At 37.0% G+C, this 15,621-nt stretch overlaps 1 protein-coding gene across 1 annotated transcript in view; it reads right to left on the bottom strand.

Moving 5' to 3' along the window:
• LOC106883020 (complement factor H) overlaps nucleotides 1-5,529 on the bottom strand; it is a 49,945-nt gene extending 44,416 nt beyond the window's left edge. Inside the window, exon 1 of the mRNA XM_089348639.1 lies at nucleotides 5,125-5,529. Coding sequence (XP_089204765.1) covers nucleotides 5,125-5,185 — 61 coding nt within the window. The 5' untranslated portion in view covers nucleotides 5,186-5,529. The remainder of the gene's footprint in view (nucleotides 1-5,124) is intronic.
• Between the last annotated feature and the right edge of the window lie 10,092 nt (nucleotides 5,530-15,621).

Genomic DNA, 15,621 nt, shown 5'->3' with positions numbered 1-15,621 from the left:
TTACTTCAATAACGCTACTGTTCAGCTCTTTAACAATTGCATTCAACACAGCTAATTTGCTATCACACGGATCTCTCTAGTCACTTCTATTCACCTTAAGATCGGTAGTTGGTGTCAAAACATTGAGGATGAAGCTTTACTTCATTTACGACTAGTCAATAAAATAGCAGGTAATCTCCCAAATATTAGCACTAAAGAAAACTTATTTTGTCTCAGAATTCTAAATACAATTTTCCAATAATCGCAGAGCTCATACTTGTATTATACGGGAAACCCATCTCACTCTTATGAGATATTAAACAAAAATGATTTCACCATATTTTTTAATGATAAAAAAAAAACAAGCAAAAACTTATGCAATAAATTATTATTTCGAAAATAATGGCAAAAACCGTTTTTTAATAAAATAAAATTAAAAAGAAAGTGATTAAAAAGAGACTTTATCATAGGGAAACGCATGCATTAATCCTAGATGTGTTATGTCAAAAGAAAAAAAAAGCAGGATGGTTACGGTTGGAAAGATTTTTGTCAAGATTAGAAAACCATTTTGCGAAATCCTGCAATCATCGGCAACTCTTCGACCGATATATCTTTCTTTATCGAGGATATCTATCCCACTCCAATCGCTCTCCGAAGTCATCTTCCTCAATGATTTCAATGTTTACAACTATTTTTGGATCTCACATTCATCCCTTACTTGATGTTGTCCGTGTACAAACCAAACGCTTGACAATTCTCAACTTTATACAATTAATTTTATTCCCTACATTCATCCATGACCAAATACCGTCGATCCCTTGCTGCGAAGTCTTCGTCATCACGAACTTGTTATGACTGTGTGATAAACTTTCTGTAACTTCTCGACGGTTGCATAACTCGCTGCTTTTCGGAAAGTACCGATGGATCACGCAGTCTGTATTTGTACTGAAAATGGAAATTGAACGAGCTTTTACTCCTTGACTCAACGTGTTGTTTATGTTGACATCGAACTCGCTTTGGGATGCCTACGTCACCGTTTGGTAGACGTACTGTTTTACTCAAACTCTCCGGTCACTGTTTCCAATCAAGAGTCGTGCATCGGTTGCATTGGAGCCTGTGAAAGCACATGGCATGCAGTACATGCTTCGTACCAGATATTAAAAAAAACTGTTCGATGATGGTTCAATCCTATTCCTATGGAGCGTACGAAGAAACTTTTGTAGTGACGGATTTTCGTCGTCTCCGAGGCGTCTAATATTCAACAAGCAACATTTTTTAAAACAAAGAATGCAGCGGCCTTGTGTCCTCTTACAATGTAACAGCTACCGTGTACCCTCATAAAACCGAGCTGGTATTTGTGTTATCAAGCTCCACAAAGATGAAAAGGCGAAGTGAGATTAGTCAGAATTTGAACTCAGAAATAACTACGGATACTGCAGTTTGTTAATCTGTCGCTTTGCCACTTCAGCCGTCCTCATTCAAGTGAATAGAACACTGATTTCTCACGTTGGCATACAAGTTCACATTTTAGCGGTGGGAATAGTTGACTATGTCAATTGTAGTTATTGTCTGATATTTGTATTATTGACCCTGGGAGGGTGACCGGAAAAGTTACCCCGCCAGGATTTGAAATCAAAATGTAAAAGGCCGTAATTAAATATAGCAAAGAATTTTGTCCGACACTCAAGCGATTCTTTCATTCAACCGATATCTCAAAGTATTGCTTACTCATATTGGCACCAATTTTCATTTAGCAAACTGCATAAACATGATATTTTATTGGCCCAACACAGTAGAACGAAAGGAAAATTTGACTCATGTTGGATTTGAACTTAAGACATAGAAAAGATAAATTTGAATACTGTGAATATTTATATCACCATCTATGTATCATACTTAATGTATATATACTATGGACAGGCAAGAGGCAGTTTTCATCCAAGATAAAGTATCTTACAAACATACTGTGTTGAAAACACAATATGTATCGGGGGAAGGCGTAAAATCGTCCCGGTAGTGGCGAGCGAGAACATCAGAAACATTTCGGCCTCGAGGGGCCTTGTCAATGGTGTGTACTTACGGTCACATGCTTAAACGAAGTTTGTCGACTCCGATATAAAAAAAAATAGGGAATAATACATTCACTGATATTGCGATTAGCCGCTGAGCTGAATAATAAATCCGGTATATGCAACTGAAGCAGCATTAACTGAAAATAGCGATCTACGTATCATACTTAATATATGCACACCGTTGATAGGCAAGAGGCTGCAGCTTTCATCCGAAATAAATCTCTTATAGACGTGAAGACTCAAGAAGGCCGAAATGCTGGGGTGATTTTCGTCTCCCTTCGATATATTATACTTTTATCACAGCACCTCCATAAGAGATTTTATCTTGGACGAAAACCGTAGCATCTTACTTATCAACGGTGTATATATATTGAATATAATACATCATCACTATTTTAATTTCATGAAGGTTCTGTTGCGCACCGCGAAATATTGTTTAGCCTTAGATCAACCTTACTTGAACAGATCTATGATCAAAGGTGTTTCAGTAGTGACTATTCCGTATTATTTCAGTATTAGAATTTGAAGTGCATTATCTAACATGTCTTCCTATTTTTAAACTGTATGGCGTAACATGGAGATTTATCATCCATTTATAGTCAGCCGAGAGATCTAGAGAAATGGTTTTCAAACAGTGCACCGAGGACATTTAAAACCACTTAAAAGTTTAGAAAATCCATATTAATGCTTGTTGTTGGCACTCCCTCGCTTACGACGTCGAGGGTTCCAGTTGATCCGATCAACGGAACAGCCTTCTCGTGAAATTAACGTGCAAGTGGCTGAGCACTCCACAGACACGTATACCCTTAACGTAGTTCTCGGGGAGATTCAGCGTGACACAGTGTGACAAGGCTGACACTTTGAATTACAGGCACAACAGAAATAGGAAGTAAGAGAGAGAAAGTTGTGGTGAAAGAGTACAGCGGGGTTCGTCACCATCCCCTGCCGGAGCCTCGTGGCGCTTTAGGTGTTTTCACTCAATAAACACTCACAATGCCCGGTCTGGGAATCGAAACTGCGAGCCTACGATCGTGAGTCCGCTGCCCTAACCACTGGGTCATTGCGCCTCCACATATTAATGCTAGGTAACCTTGAAAAAAACTTGTTACAATTTTGTTATCGAGTCTGTCAAAAGTCTATAGGCTTAGAAGGCCGGAACCGATCCTAATCCCAGTTTCTACGACCAAGAATACAGAACTCCCTTCTGTAACCTGATACATGTCCGTCGCATAGTTAATCCTCAGCTGTAGCACATATTCAACTGAGTGAACTGGAACAACGGGAAATAAAGTGCTTTATCTCAACAACACAACAACACAACAAACAACCCAGGCCTGGAATTGAAGCTACATCTTTACGATCCCGAGCTCAACACCCTTGACCACTAGACCACGCACCTTTATATTTTGTTATGCACAAGTATAGTTGATGGTTTCTGATTTAGTCATAAGGCCATCAATTTTGATAGTAGGGTAAGGGAATAGTCGATAATATTGACTCCACTACTCTGTTAGTGATTTGTTGTATCGATCTCAAAAGATTAAAGGTAACGGTGATCTCGGTGGGGTTTGAAATATAGAATGTGAAGAGTCGGAACAACAAAAAAAAGCAGTAAGTATTTTGTCCAATGCTTTAATGATACTACCAGGTTGCACAAAAGTATGATAGCTTATAAGTTTAGCACAAGGTCAGCAATTTTGAGGTAAGGGAGGTTGTTGATGCCATAAAAACTAGTACTTGACAACATTGTAACGATTTCGCCAGATTGTTACCTTACAAACAAGTATAATTTTATTGTTTCAAATTCTGGCACAAGGCCATTTCAGTGAGAGGGGACTAGTTGATTACATTGACTCCAGTACTTGACTGGCACTCTATTTTACTGAGCACGAAATGATGAAAAGCCAAAAAAACAAAAAACAAAAAACCGAACTCTGCGAGATTTGAACTCAGAACGTGAAAAACTGGACACACTAACGATTCTGCATGCTCGCCACCTTATATACTAATAATAATTAATTAAACAAGGTTAGGCAGTGGGCTGGCAGATTCGTTAGCATGCTAGGCAAAATGCTTAGCGGCATTTCGCCCATTTTTGCGTTCTGAGTTCAAATACTACTGAGGTCGACTCAGCCTTTCATTCTTTCGGAAATCAATAAAATGGGTAACAATTGAACACTGGGATCGATCTAATCGACTCTGCTCCTCCACCGAAATTGCTGACCTTGTGCCAAAATTTGAAACCATTTAATCAATATTTTTTTTTTTTTTTTACATATTTTATTCTAATTTTCTAAACTTTAAAACCTTAAAAAACACCAAACTTTCCTTATGAAATGGACCAGTAGTTTTTTGGTTTGACTTGCAATGAAGGTAAAAATACTGTTCAAACTTTGGCATAAGGCCAGCAATTTCGGGGGAGGGGTAAGCCGATTACATCGACCTCAGTACTCAACTGGTACTTATTTTATCGACTCGAAAGGATGAAATGCAAAGTCAACCTCGGCGGAATTTGAGCACAGAACGTAAAAAAAGAGGAAATACTGCTAAACATTTTGTCCGGCGTGCTTACAATTCTGCCAGCTTGAAAGTAAAAATACTGAAAACTACTAACGATCTAGGGGCTCATTGTCTCGAATAGAGAAATTTTCGTAGCTCCGACGTTTCCCCATATGTCATTCATCAATGAAGATGAAAAAGCAACATGACAACCTCTTTGTCAGGGTGGTGAAAATGTTTAATATCACGACCGAGTCACAAATACATTACAACCTCTGGCGAAACATCTATACCGAGAAAAGTAAATCTTTAAATTTGTACATAATTGCTGTTTTAGTTTTAAGGCTTAAAACATTTTTTGGGGCATGATATTTTAGAGACTGCAACAGCAAGAAGTTTAGTGTTTGAGTATGGGTGAAATTTCGCTCGTGAACTTTACGTGGTTGCTCAACCTGCTAAAAATAATAGCCAATATCTCACTCATTTTATACTCTACCATTCTGAATAAGAAAAAGACACATGGCGTAAGATAATCTGAAGTACGCTGATGACATTAAAAGTAAAATGGTCTTACCTGCATAAATCGAAGTAAATACTGAGATTATATATATCACTCCACAAATTTTCTGGATCATCCTTGGTCTCTTGAAAGAATTAATTCGTGTTATTTTTGTCTTCTTCGTATATGTATCTATACTTTTCTTTTGCAAAGGAAATATTTTGTATCCTCCGCTGATGCCTGTATAATGTAAAATTTGGTTGATGGTCTTTCTAGACAGTGATTCAATAACGATGTTCTAGAAACTTTACTGAACTCTCTTCTACATTGGCAGATCTGTGTGGGGATCGGGGCGACAAGTGACACTGTAATTGTGGGTGGTTAATGGTTGTTATGTATAAATAGCTTCTAGTGGTCGGTCGGTTGGGTCAATTGGATGAGAGTTTGAGCAGGAAGCTGTTTTTCAAGTGGCCTGTGGACAGTTTTAGTAAAGTGCGGAAAGAAGCAACGTTGTTGACTTTTGTTTTCATATTTTATTTATTTTAAGTTGTATGTATGTATGTGTGTAAAAGGACACGGATGCCCAAGTCAACAGGATAAGTAGCCAACAGGTCGACAGTTCGTATCTTATCAGTAACACTTCACTGACTCTGTGGCCAGGACACTCACTTTTAAATGGCTCAGATCCCTCATCTGTAAATAGGTGTCTTGCATCGTGTAATACACAACTATAAGAAGCAACAGAATTGGGAAAGTGACGTGTGATTCGTTGGCTTGTAGTGCTGCAAAGAAAAAAAAAAAGAAATTACCTGCGATAAACTGGCATAACGAGAGAATTTATTTTCATTTTGTAAGATAAAGTCCAGTGGACTGCGTCGAGCCGTGAGAGGACATCGTGTGCATATAAAGGTATAGGTTATATGTTCATCTGTGTCAGTGAGAATATTAATTTAATGTGTCACTATGTGTATGTACTTACATAATTGTGTCTACGTATGTAGGAAGATATAGTCTGTGTGTGCTTATGTCGAAGAATAGTAATGCCCAAACTTCTGCAAACTTTCCAAGACGTGATGGAATGAAGGACAATGATAAATATGTGAGCTTAAGAGTTGATGTTCAGCTCAAACTCTTGCAGTTGGAAGAAAACAAACACAGAAACAGAATGTGTTGAGTTCCCTAAGGTGAAACAGTGAAAAGAAAAGATTAGTAATCATGTTATATTAAGATTAGGCTTGTAACACAACAGCGAAGAGAACAAAGAGGGAATATTTGTATTAAGTGAGCTTAGATGGTGGGAATATGAAACCCTAGCAAGCATGGAGGAGCAGGTATCATTGTAATATAGTGGTAGAAGTAACAGGAGGGGTATACAACTCAACAGTGAGACAGACCTTGAGTTTGTTGTCGATGAATGAAAACATTCCTGAAGACATACTATCTCCTAGAATATTCGTTGCGTGATGAGTGTATCGCTCTAGATGTGAGTGCAGCACACAAGTGTACGGCACCGTTGTCTTACAGAGTCAATTGTATGAGCGTCAAAGAATGATCGTTGAGTTTGGTACACGTTTGAGTATCTGTTGAGTTAGTTCCCTTATTCTTTATTTATTTGTAATTCGTAGATTTAGACAAATGCCTGGAAACAACTGGGGATAAGCTTTACTGCGCAGACTTACTCTTGACACGCTAGATGAATGCGAACTCTGAACCTCACCTAAACACCTTAAAAATGAAGAATTCATTGGAGAATGCAGTCCTAGATAGATTATCAGAAAATATAGGAACTATATCCCACAAGACGAGTTTCTTTTTAGAAGAGCCAGGTAATACTTCATCTCTCAACATCTGTTGACTATGAAAACATATAATTGCATAACCTTTAATTAGTCAACAGGTCACTGGGTCACCAACGAAGATCTCGTTATTGTTGATGTTTACTCCCAGATCAAACCTGAAATGATAAGAGTTCCAGTCGTGGTCATCTTGTTATTTTGTATATGAATGGCTACATTGTTAAGTACGTCTTTTAAGACGCTTGGGATCGGGTTCGGACTAGATCTTGAGATGGACAAGAATTGGAACAAGTTCATGTGAAGTTTCATTTAGAAATGTGCTGAAAGGAATCTAACTCTGAAATGTCGGACAAAAGAGACAAACACATACATCTCTTCCATTATTTATTTCTGCCTGGCCATCGTTTCTTAAACCAATTTTCGTTTTAACCAGATTGGTGCACCTGCTCTTATATTTCTTGTTGAAAGAGATATTCTACCTATTTCACCGCTTAGAAGGTATCTCTGCTGCTAACAACATCTGCGCGGGGAACCTGGTATGTTGTGGTTCATGATGAGCAGGTATGTACTGATGATCCAGAATATACAGAGATTCCTGGACGGCGAGGAGGTGAGGTCACCGTTTGGGAGGCACGTTTTCTTGCAGTGCTTCAGTTTGGTATTGTTATATTTGCGATACGTCGACTGTGCAATGTATGAGCAATATGAGTTGCATTACTTAGTTGATTGGCGTTTGTGTATTTTATGCGTGGCATAATTGGTGTTATGTATTTTAGAGTTAGTGTTATGTCAAGTACGTGATGTGTGGGTTGTATTACAACAACTGTGTAGAATGTGATTTTAGGTGTTTTTAGTATCGAGTGTCTACTATGTTATAGAATGCAATGTGCTATCTTATTAGGTGCTGATTGCGTCGAAAATGTGTTGTGGTAATTGTTTTTTTTATGAGATAATTTTTGAATAGGATAAGTGTTATGTGCAGAGACTGTATTCTTTGAGACGTGCTCTAGAATTGAAGGTGTTGTAGCAATCTCATAAGAGGCGGAGAGAGAACGTATGTTCGTTTGCCCGAACATGAGAAATTATTGATTTCTCATTTGTTAAAAATTACTGCCCATATACGAATTATGAAATTCGTTGAAGAAATCTTTCACGGGGTTACGGTTCTATGATTCGTGTATGAGTAGTTATAAAAACCCTGATTTTCGGCAAAATCTCCAGTGATCGTTGGACGTTACTCAAGTCCGCGGCACTCACCCTTTTGAGTATAGGCTAATATATATGCTATGTTCAATACTAAAATCCGACAATATTGAATTGTCGTGAAACCTTATTAGTTAGAATGAGAAACTAGTTAATAATAAATTTAAGTCGTAAATTCTCTACGATGAAATGCTTTGTTTCTAAATTTCTATAAATGTAAAAATATGTATATAATAAATTAATGTAGAAACTTAATTCCTTTTACTTCTCGTTTCTTTCAACTTGTTGAATTTATTTCTGTATATTAATGAAACTGTATTTTTTTTATGTGTAACGGTCAAGAAAATATAATCTAAACCTTCAACATACATGCACGTAATGAACGCACATTCAGCGTCTTGTCATGTATACATCATAACATTTACGCAGCCTAAACTAAACTAAGAGTTATGCTTAGTGATAAATACTTATAATTAAGTTATAACTAACGAGATTATCATTATTGTTTTCAATTAGATAAACAATAATATTTGTTATAACTTACGAATGAAAACATTGTAAATAAAGATATAGTATATCTCACACTTCAACGACCTGTTGTGATAACAAACAACCAACATAAAAAAAACTGGTGTCCGACCTAATATACACATAAAAGTGTCTTTAGTGCCGTCTAAAGACATGGGCACACTGGGAAGTTGTCGAGGGAACTCATAGTCCTAGAGGTCCAATTCTGACCTTTGCATGTTGTGGATTGCTGCCAATAAATAAATACAATGGAGCTCAGTCCACAAGTTAGCCCAGGGGCTAATAACTTTAGCCAAAATCTAATCAAATTAGTCCAAGGATCTTGAAACTGAAAATAAGCAAGATGTTGGGCATGAAAGTAAAAACTAATAAGTGAAGAGTTAGATACAAAAAAAAAAAATGAATAGAAACATGTAAAACGCAATAGGGTTCCCAACAGTATACTGCTCCCAAAAGAGCTCTACTAGGCACAGCCCACACTGTAAGCAAGGTACCCAGGGCCATCTTAACAGTATATAATACTGTTGGGAGCCCATGTATGTTTTGCATGTTTCTTCTCATATTTTTAATATATCTAATGCTCTACTTATCAGTTTTTACTTTCATACCCAACATCTTGCTTATTTCACTTTGAAGATCTTTGCAGTTGGGTAATCTCTCGACCTGACAATGTTTTCTTCATAAGAGATCGAAATGTCTATCAGCGTATAAAACCTTTGTTCAGTCCTTGATAACTATATCTGTTGTTTGATCCAAGCATGTTCTAGATAATTTTATCAAAGTAGTTGGAATGTACCTATAAGAAAGTGGTTATACACCATTAGGTGTATACCCGCTTCCGTACATTAAATTCTGAAGAAACAACTGAACGCAGATTCTGAACCATCAACACAACAATATTTATTTACAGAGGAAATAGGCAGCACTTCGCCCTTTGGTTGCTGAGACGCCGTCATTGATGTTGAGTGGTTATTTGTCTAGCTCCAAAGTTGGAAATGTTGGAAAGAGCTGTCTCCAGAGTTGGAATGTTGGAGACAGGCTGCTTGTACGTCTGAGCTCATGGCCGGCCGGCTGAGAAAGAGAATGAATAACGGCGCGAAACTTGGATCTCGAATGATCACGCATGCGCACGAGACTCTTCCCGTGTTCCTTCCGGAACTAGTCCCTGCGCATGCGTGGATAAGCTTACCGGAAATGTCTTCTGCTATTAAGGCGTCTTCTGCTACATACCGTTTTTGGACAATATTTAAGCTGCTTCTCCATTTTAATGTCGAAGTGTCAGTATATTATCTAGTGGACATAGATGTTAACTAAATCATATCTATGAATGTACTCAGATTTTACAGCTGTAATATGATCAATTTATTATCATTTATTTATTTTTTTTATCTCAGGGTTTGTTATAACTCCTGGAGTCTTGCATGCGTAATGGATTTGCTACCTGTCGCCTACGGTATCATGCTATCCATTCTTTTCAGTTATCTAATACTTTCCTGATTATTCTGGCCGTACCAAGGAGGCAAACCTTTTGTAACAGTACTATTGGGCACTCTATTCTGATTTCCTTTATATTCCTCTTGATGCCTTCTGATACTCACAAGGACCCAACAATAATTGACACCATCTTCACCTTCTTCATTTTCGCAACCGGGCTATTTCGTACTTAGGAGGATTTTATATCTATTTGTTTTGCCTTCCTTTTTGACTATTCGTGTCTCAAAGAGGCACGCAACATTAACTATATAGTACATATGGTGCACCTTGTCCACCAGCACTAGGTCCGGTTTGTTATGCTCTAGCACCTGTTCTGTATGGATTGGGAAATCTCAGAGGATTTTCCTAGTCTTCAACTCCACCACTCCCTGCGGTTTGTCTCTCTCTAGACCCCACTTTTCCTCAGTGAGATTCATCCTCACACAGAATATAACAAGGCTGGCCCCTTTCAATCACAGATACAACTCACTTTGGTCAGCTGAGTGGACTGGAGCAAGATGAACCTTCAAGTGGTTGGAAGAAAACGAAAAAAGATCCTATATAGGGGCAGGAAAATTTTTTTAGTCGTTAGGGTCACTTTAGATGTTAATCCGGTCCTAACAGCGGCATTTGTGGGTCTCACAGACCTGGTGACCAAGCCCACCATATAAACACCGATGCGCAGGCTGTTGTTATTAAACTGAGCGTAAGTCGAAAGCAAATACACGACGGAATAGCAATTATTTCGACTTATTTTTCACTGCTTATACTAAACATATGATATTTTGCTTTACGATTGGGAACGTTTCCCTTTCTTTCATTCTTTTTTAAAATGGCACGCCATCGGTTACGACGACGAGATTCCGCTTATCTGATTAGCGGAACAGTCTGCTCGCAAAATTAACTTGTAAAATTCCACAGACATGCATACCATAAGGTAGTTCTCTGGGAGATTCAGCCTCACACTGAATGTGACAAGGCTGGTCCCTTTGAATTACAGCTACAACTCATTTTTGCCAGCTGAGTGGAGTAGAGTACCTTGCTCAAGAACACAGCACACCGCAGGGAATCGTACTCATGACTTTACGATCGTGGGCCGAATACTCCTAACCACTGAGCCACGCACCTTCACTCTCTTAACCGTAGAGAAAAGGAGTGAAGCGATAGAGACAGAGAAAGGAAAGCGTCAATCACTTACAATGACAATTGAACTGAAATACGATCGATATTTTCTAACTTCTTTACTTTTATCAATGAAGAACAGGGAAAGACATTTAGTAATCAATAGAGGGTGTTTACGTTTTTTCCTGGGAGTTCTTTCCTCCACCCTCGGTACTTATTCGCCTTCTTTCATAGTTATTCATGCCTTTTAGTTGAATGAATTTGGTATATATATATATATATATATATATATATATATATATATATATAGTCTGTTAAAGTCTGTCATACCGGCCATGATGAAATACCACAAGGTATAGAAAATACGTATTCGCCTTTATATATTTAATCCTTTATATTGAACACTCAATATTTCATATATTCAATAAGACATATTCCATATATTCAATAAGACATTCAATACTTTATTTCATTGTACCATCCATTTTTATATTATATATTGTATGTTCCATATTCTGTATCCCACATCAATTTTACAAGAATATAAATAAAACATAAAAAACAGACAGAGTTGGAACTCTTTTAAACAAAATAATATATTCCTCTATACACAATCATACAAAACCCCTTTTTTGTATTTATTTTTACTCACACACACACATATATGTATATATATATATATATATATATACACATAAATACATACACACACACACACACACACACACACACACACACACACACACACACACACACACACACACACACACACACACACAATCATTAGATTCACTTCAACATTTAAATTTAATTTGTGTCAAAATATTTTCGTCGCATTGAAACCGCGACCTGTTCACTTCGTGGTGCATGAAATTTTGTCAGCGAACAGGTCGCGGTTTCAAAGCGACGAAAATATTTTGACACAAATTAAATTTAAATGTTGAAGTGAATCTAATATATATATATATATATATATATATATATATATATATGTGTGTGTGTGTGTGTCTGTGTGTGTGTGTGTGTATGTGTGTGTGTCTGTTTGTGTCTGTGTTTGTACCCACCACCATTATTATTTGACAACCGATGTTGGTGTGTTTGCGTCCCCGTAACTTAGCTGTCGGCATAAGAGACTGATAGAATACAACTAGTTATTATCATTATTATTATTATTATTATTATTATTATTATTATTATTGTTGTTGTTGTTATTGTTTTTGTTTTTGTTTTTGTTTTTGTTTTTGCTGTTGTTCTTTTTCTTCTTTTTCTCATTATTATATGTTTTCGCAGGAGTGGCTATGTGGCAAGTAGCTTGCTTACCAGCCACATGGTTTCGGGTTCAGTCCCACTGCGTGGCACCTTGGGCAAGTGTCTTCTACTATAGCCTCGGGCCGACCAAAGCCTTGTCTTGTGAGTGGATTTGATAGACGGAAACTGAAAGAAGCCCATCGTATATATATATATATATATATACATATATATATGTGTGTGTGTTTGTGTGTCTGTGTTTGTTCCCCCACCATCACTTGACAACCGATGCTGGTGTGTTTACGTCCTCGTAACTTAGCGGTTCGGCAAAAAGAGACCGATAGAATAAGTCCTGGGGTCGATTTTCTCGACTAAAGGCGGTGCTCCAGCATGGCCGCAGTCAAATGACTGAAACAAGTAAAAGAGTAAAAGAGTATAACTCCTCACAAGGGTAAATATACAATACGAAGCTCGCGATGCGATTGCAATAGATATTGTATCGGTTTGAACGATATTTCGTCAGCTTGCCTGTCTTTGTTGAATTCAAAATGAAAGGTGATACATAGAAATTCGAATCCAAAAATTTGAACGAGAGCAACCTGCATTCCCACGTTGACATTATGACATCTTCAACTGATGATGTCATGTTGTCAACGATGTCATGTCAACGATGTCATGTTGTCAACGATGTCATGTTGAAAGAAAAAAGAGAAAAAAAGAAGAAAAGAAATAAGAAAAGGAAAAAGAAAAATATTTAATCAAACAAATGACAATGGAATTTCATCACATTTACACGAAACTGTATGATTAAATATTCTTCTTTTACCGTTTCTTTTTTCTATTTTCTTTCTTTTTGCCAGCTGTAAACTTGAAATGTGAAGACTAATGATGACATTCTGTCAACGTGGGAACGCAGGTAGCCCTCGTTCAAATATTTGCATTTGAATTTCTATAACTTTGAATTCCTTTGTATCACTTTTCATTTTGAACTCGGCAAAGACTGGCAAGCTGTCGAAATATCGTTCAAACCAATAAAATATTTATCGCAATCGCATCACGCGCTTCCTATTATTATTATTATTACTATTTTATGTTTGACTTTTGTTTTGCATTTGTACAAGTTGGATCCAAGTCTCACCCAGAGACCTCAAGAGACAACAAGTTAGAAGTTCATGTAGGTGTTATGCCTAGGGTACCATATATTTGGATTTGTACATTTTTGTTCAAGTGAATGTTTAAGAAACCATAAGAAAATTATGTTTGCTTTAAAATTTGAGATCACATAGACAGTATTTTACGTAGGATATGGGCAGTTCCCATGAGCACTATCTTTTGAACTTCAGCCATTTTGGGGTTTCCTGGTATCTGAGCTAGGTAGTAATCAGCCCGTTTCGCTGTCATTCCCAGAGCACCTATGACAATAGGTATTGTTTTCGTCTTCAGATTCCACATTTTGCTAATTTCTATTTCAAGATCTTTATATTTGCTCAGTTTTTGGTAGGTCTTGACAGATACGTTTATATCGATTGGGACAGTCATATCAATGAGGAGGCATGATTTTTGTCTGAAGTCTTTCAGTATGATGTCTGGCCTATTTGCGTCTATCTTTCTGTCAGTTTGAATGGTGAAGTTCCAGAGGAGTGCAATGTGATCATTTTCAAGTACTGGGGGTGGTTTGTGTTCCCACCAGTTTTTATCATGGGGCAAGTCCAGGTTTTTGCATATTACCCAGTGAATATATTGTGCAGCTCTATCATGCCTGTTGAGATACTCTGTAGGCGCAAGCAGACTGCACATGGAGACAACATGATCGATGGTCTCATTTTGTTGTTGGCATATACGACATAATGGGGAGCTGCCGTTCTTCAATATGTTGGCCTGGTAGTTCTTTGTAGGTAAGCATTATTATTATTATTATTATTATTATTATTATTATTATTATTATTGTTATTATTATTGTTATTATTATTATTTATGGTTTCTTTTCATTATAATTTTATTTCAGCTGCCTTAATACTGGCCATCCTCCGGAGGCCAAGAGTAGCAAGGGCACTTTCGTTTTGCTATGCATGCTAAAATTATCACCACATTTATTCCATTTTAGATGGAGAGTGCTTTCCGCGGTATATGGGCTGTACTCATCAAGGTTATCTTTTGTAGTTCACGGAGACTGGAGTTACCAGGAAGTTGCTTAATATACTTCTCGGCTCCTTTCTTTATTGTTCCCAACCCACCAATCATTACTGGTATTATCGTAATACTGAGTTTCCACATTTTTGTGATTCCAGTTTGCATATCTTTATAGTGAGAAAGCTTTTCGCATTCTTTTCTTGAGACATTTTGATCTTGTTAGACAAACATATCTATGAACAGACAAGTTCTTCTGTTGTAGTCCTTGATCACAATGTCTGGTCTGTTTGTATTGGGAAGTTCCAAAGGGTGGTGACGCCCTCACTATTTACTACATCTCATTATCATCATCATTATTATTATTATTATTATTATTATTATTATTATTATTATTATTATTATCATTATTATTATTATTATTATTATTATTATTATTATTATTATTATTATTATTATTATTAAGAAGAGTGCCATAATTAAATTTGCTGAACGATATCTCGGTATCTCGTGTACCTTCAACGGGTCCAAAATTTGATATGTCAGTCTACTTCATTTTAAAATTTTTTTATAGATACTATTAGGACTGCTATGACTCCTCTGGAAGGTATATGTAAATAAAGAAGAAGAGTTCCATAATTAAATTTGCTGAACGATATTTCGGTATCAAATTTAATTATGGCACTCTTCTTTATTTACGCATTCCTTCCAGAGGAGTCATAGCAGTCCTATTATTATTATTATTATTATTATTATTATTAATGTGTGGCCATGCGGCGACCCCCCCCCCCCCACCACCAGGTGACGATTATTATTATTATTATTATTATTATTCTGAAAGACTCTCGGATAGTTATTCTTTACTTGAAAGCAGGCAATAAAAAATCACCAAAGGTTTCAGGTAGTGCCTTCTCCTTTAACCCAAAGAGACAATACTCTACTTAGAATGCGAGCTGTATCACCTCGAGCCTGACAGCAGCTCCAGTATTCTTCATATGTTTTTTCAAAGCCTTTGGGAACTGCTCCTAATTCTCGAATTACCACCGGTATCACCATTACTTTCCTCATGTCCCAT

This window comes from Octopus bimaculoides, chromosome 3 (assembly GCF_046866305.1).
Source record: "Octopus bimaculoides isolate indiv1 chromosome 3, ASM4686630v1, whole genome shotgun sequence".
Classification (NCBI taxonomy): Eukaryota; Metazoa; Mollusca; class Cephalopoda; order Octopoda; family Octopodidae; genus Octopus; species Octopus bimaculoides.
Note: the sequence above shows the minus strand (reverse complement) of the source record. Positions and strands in the feature narration are given on the sequence as shown.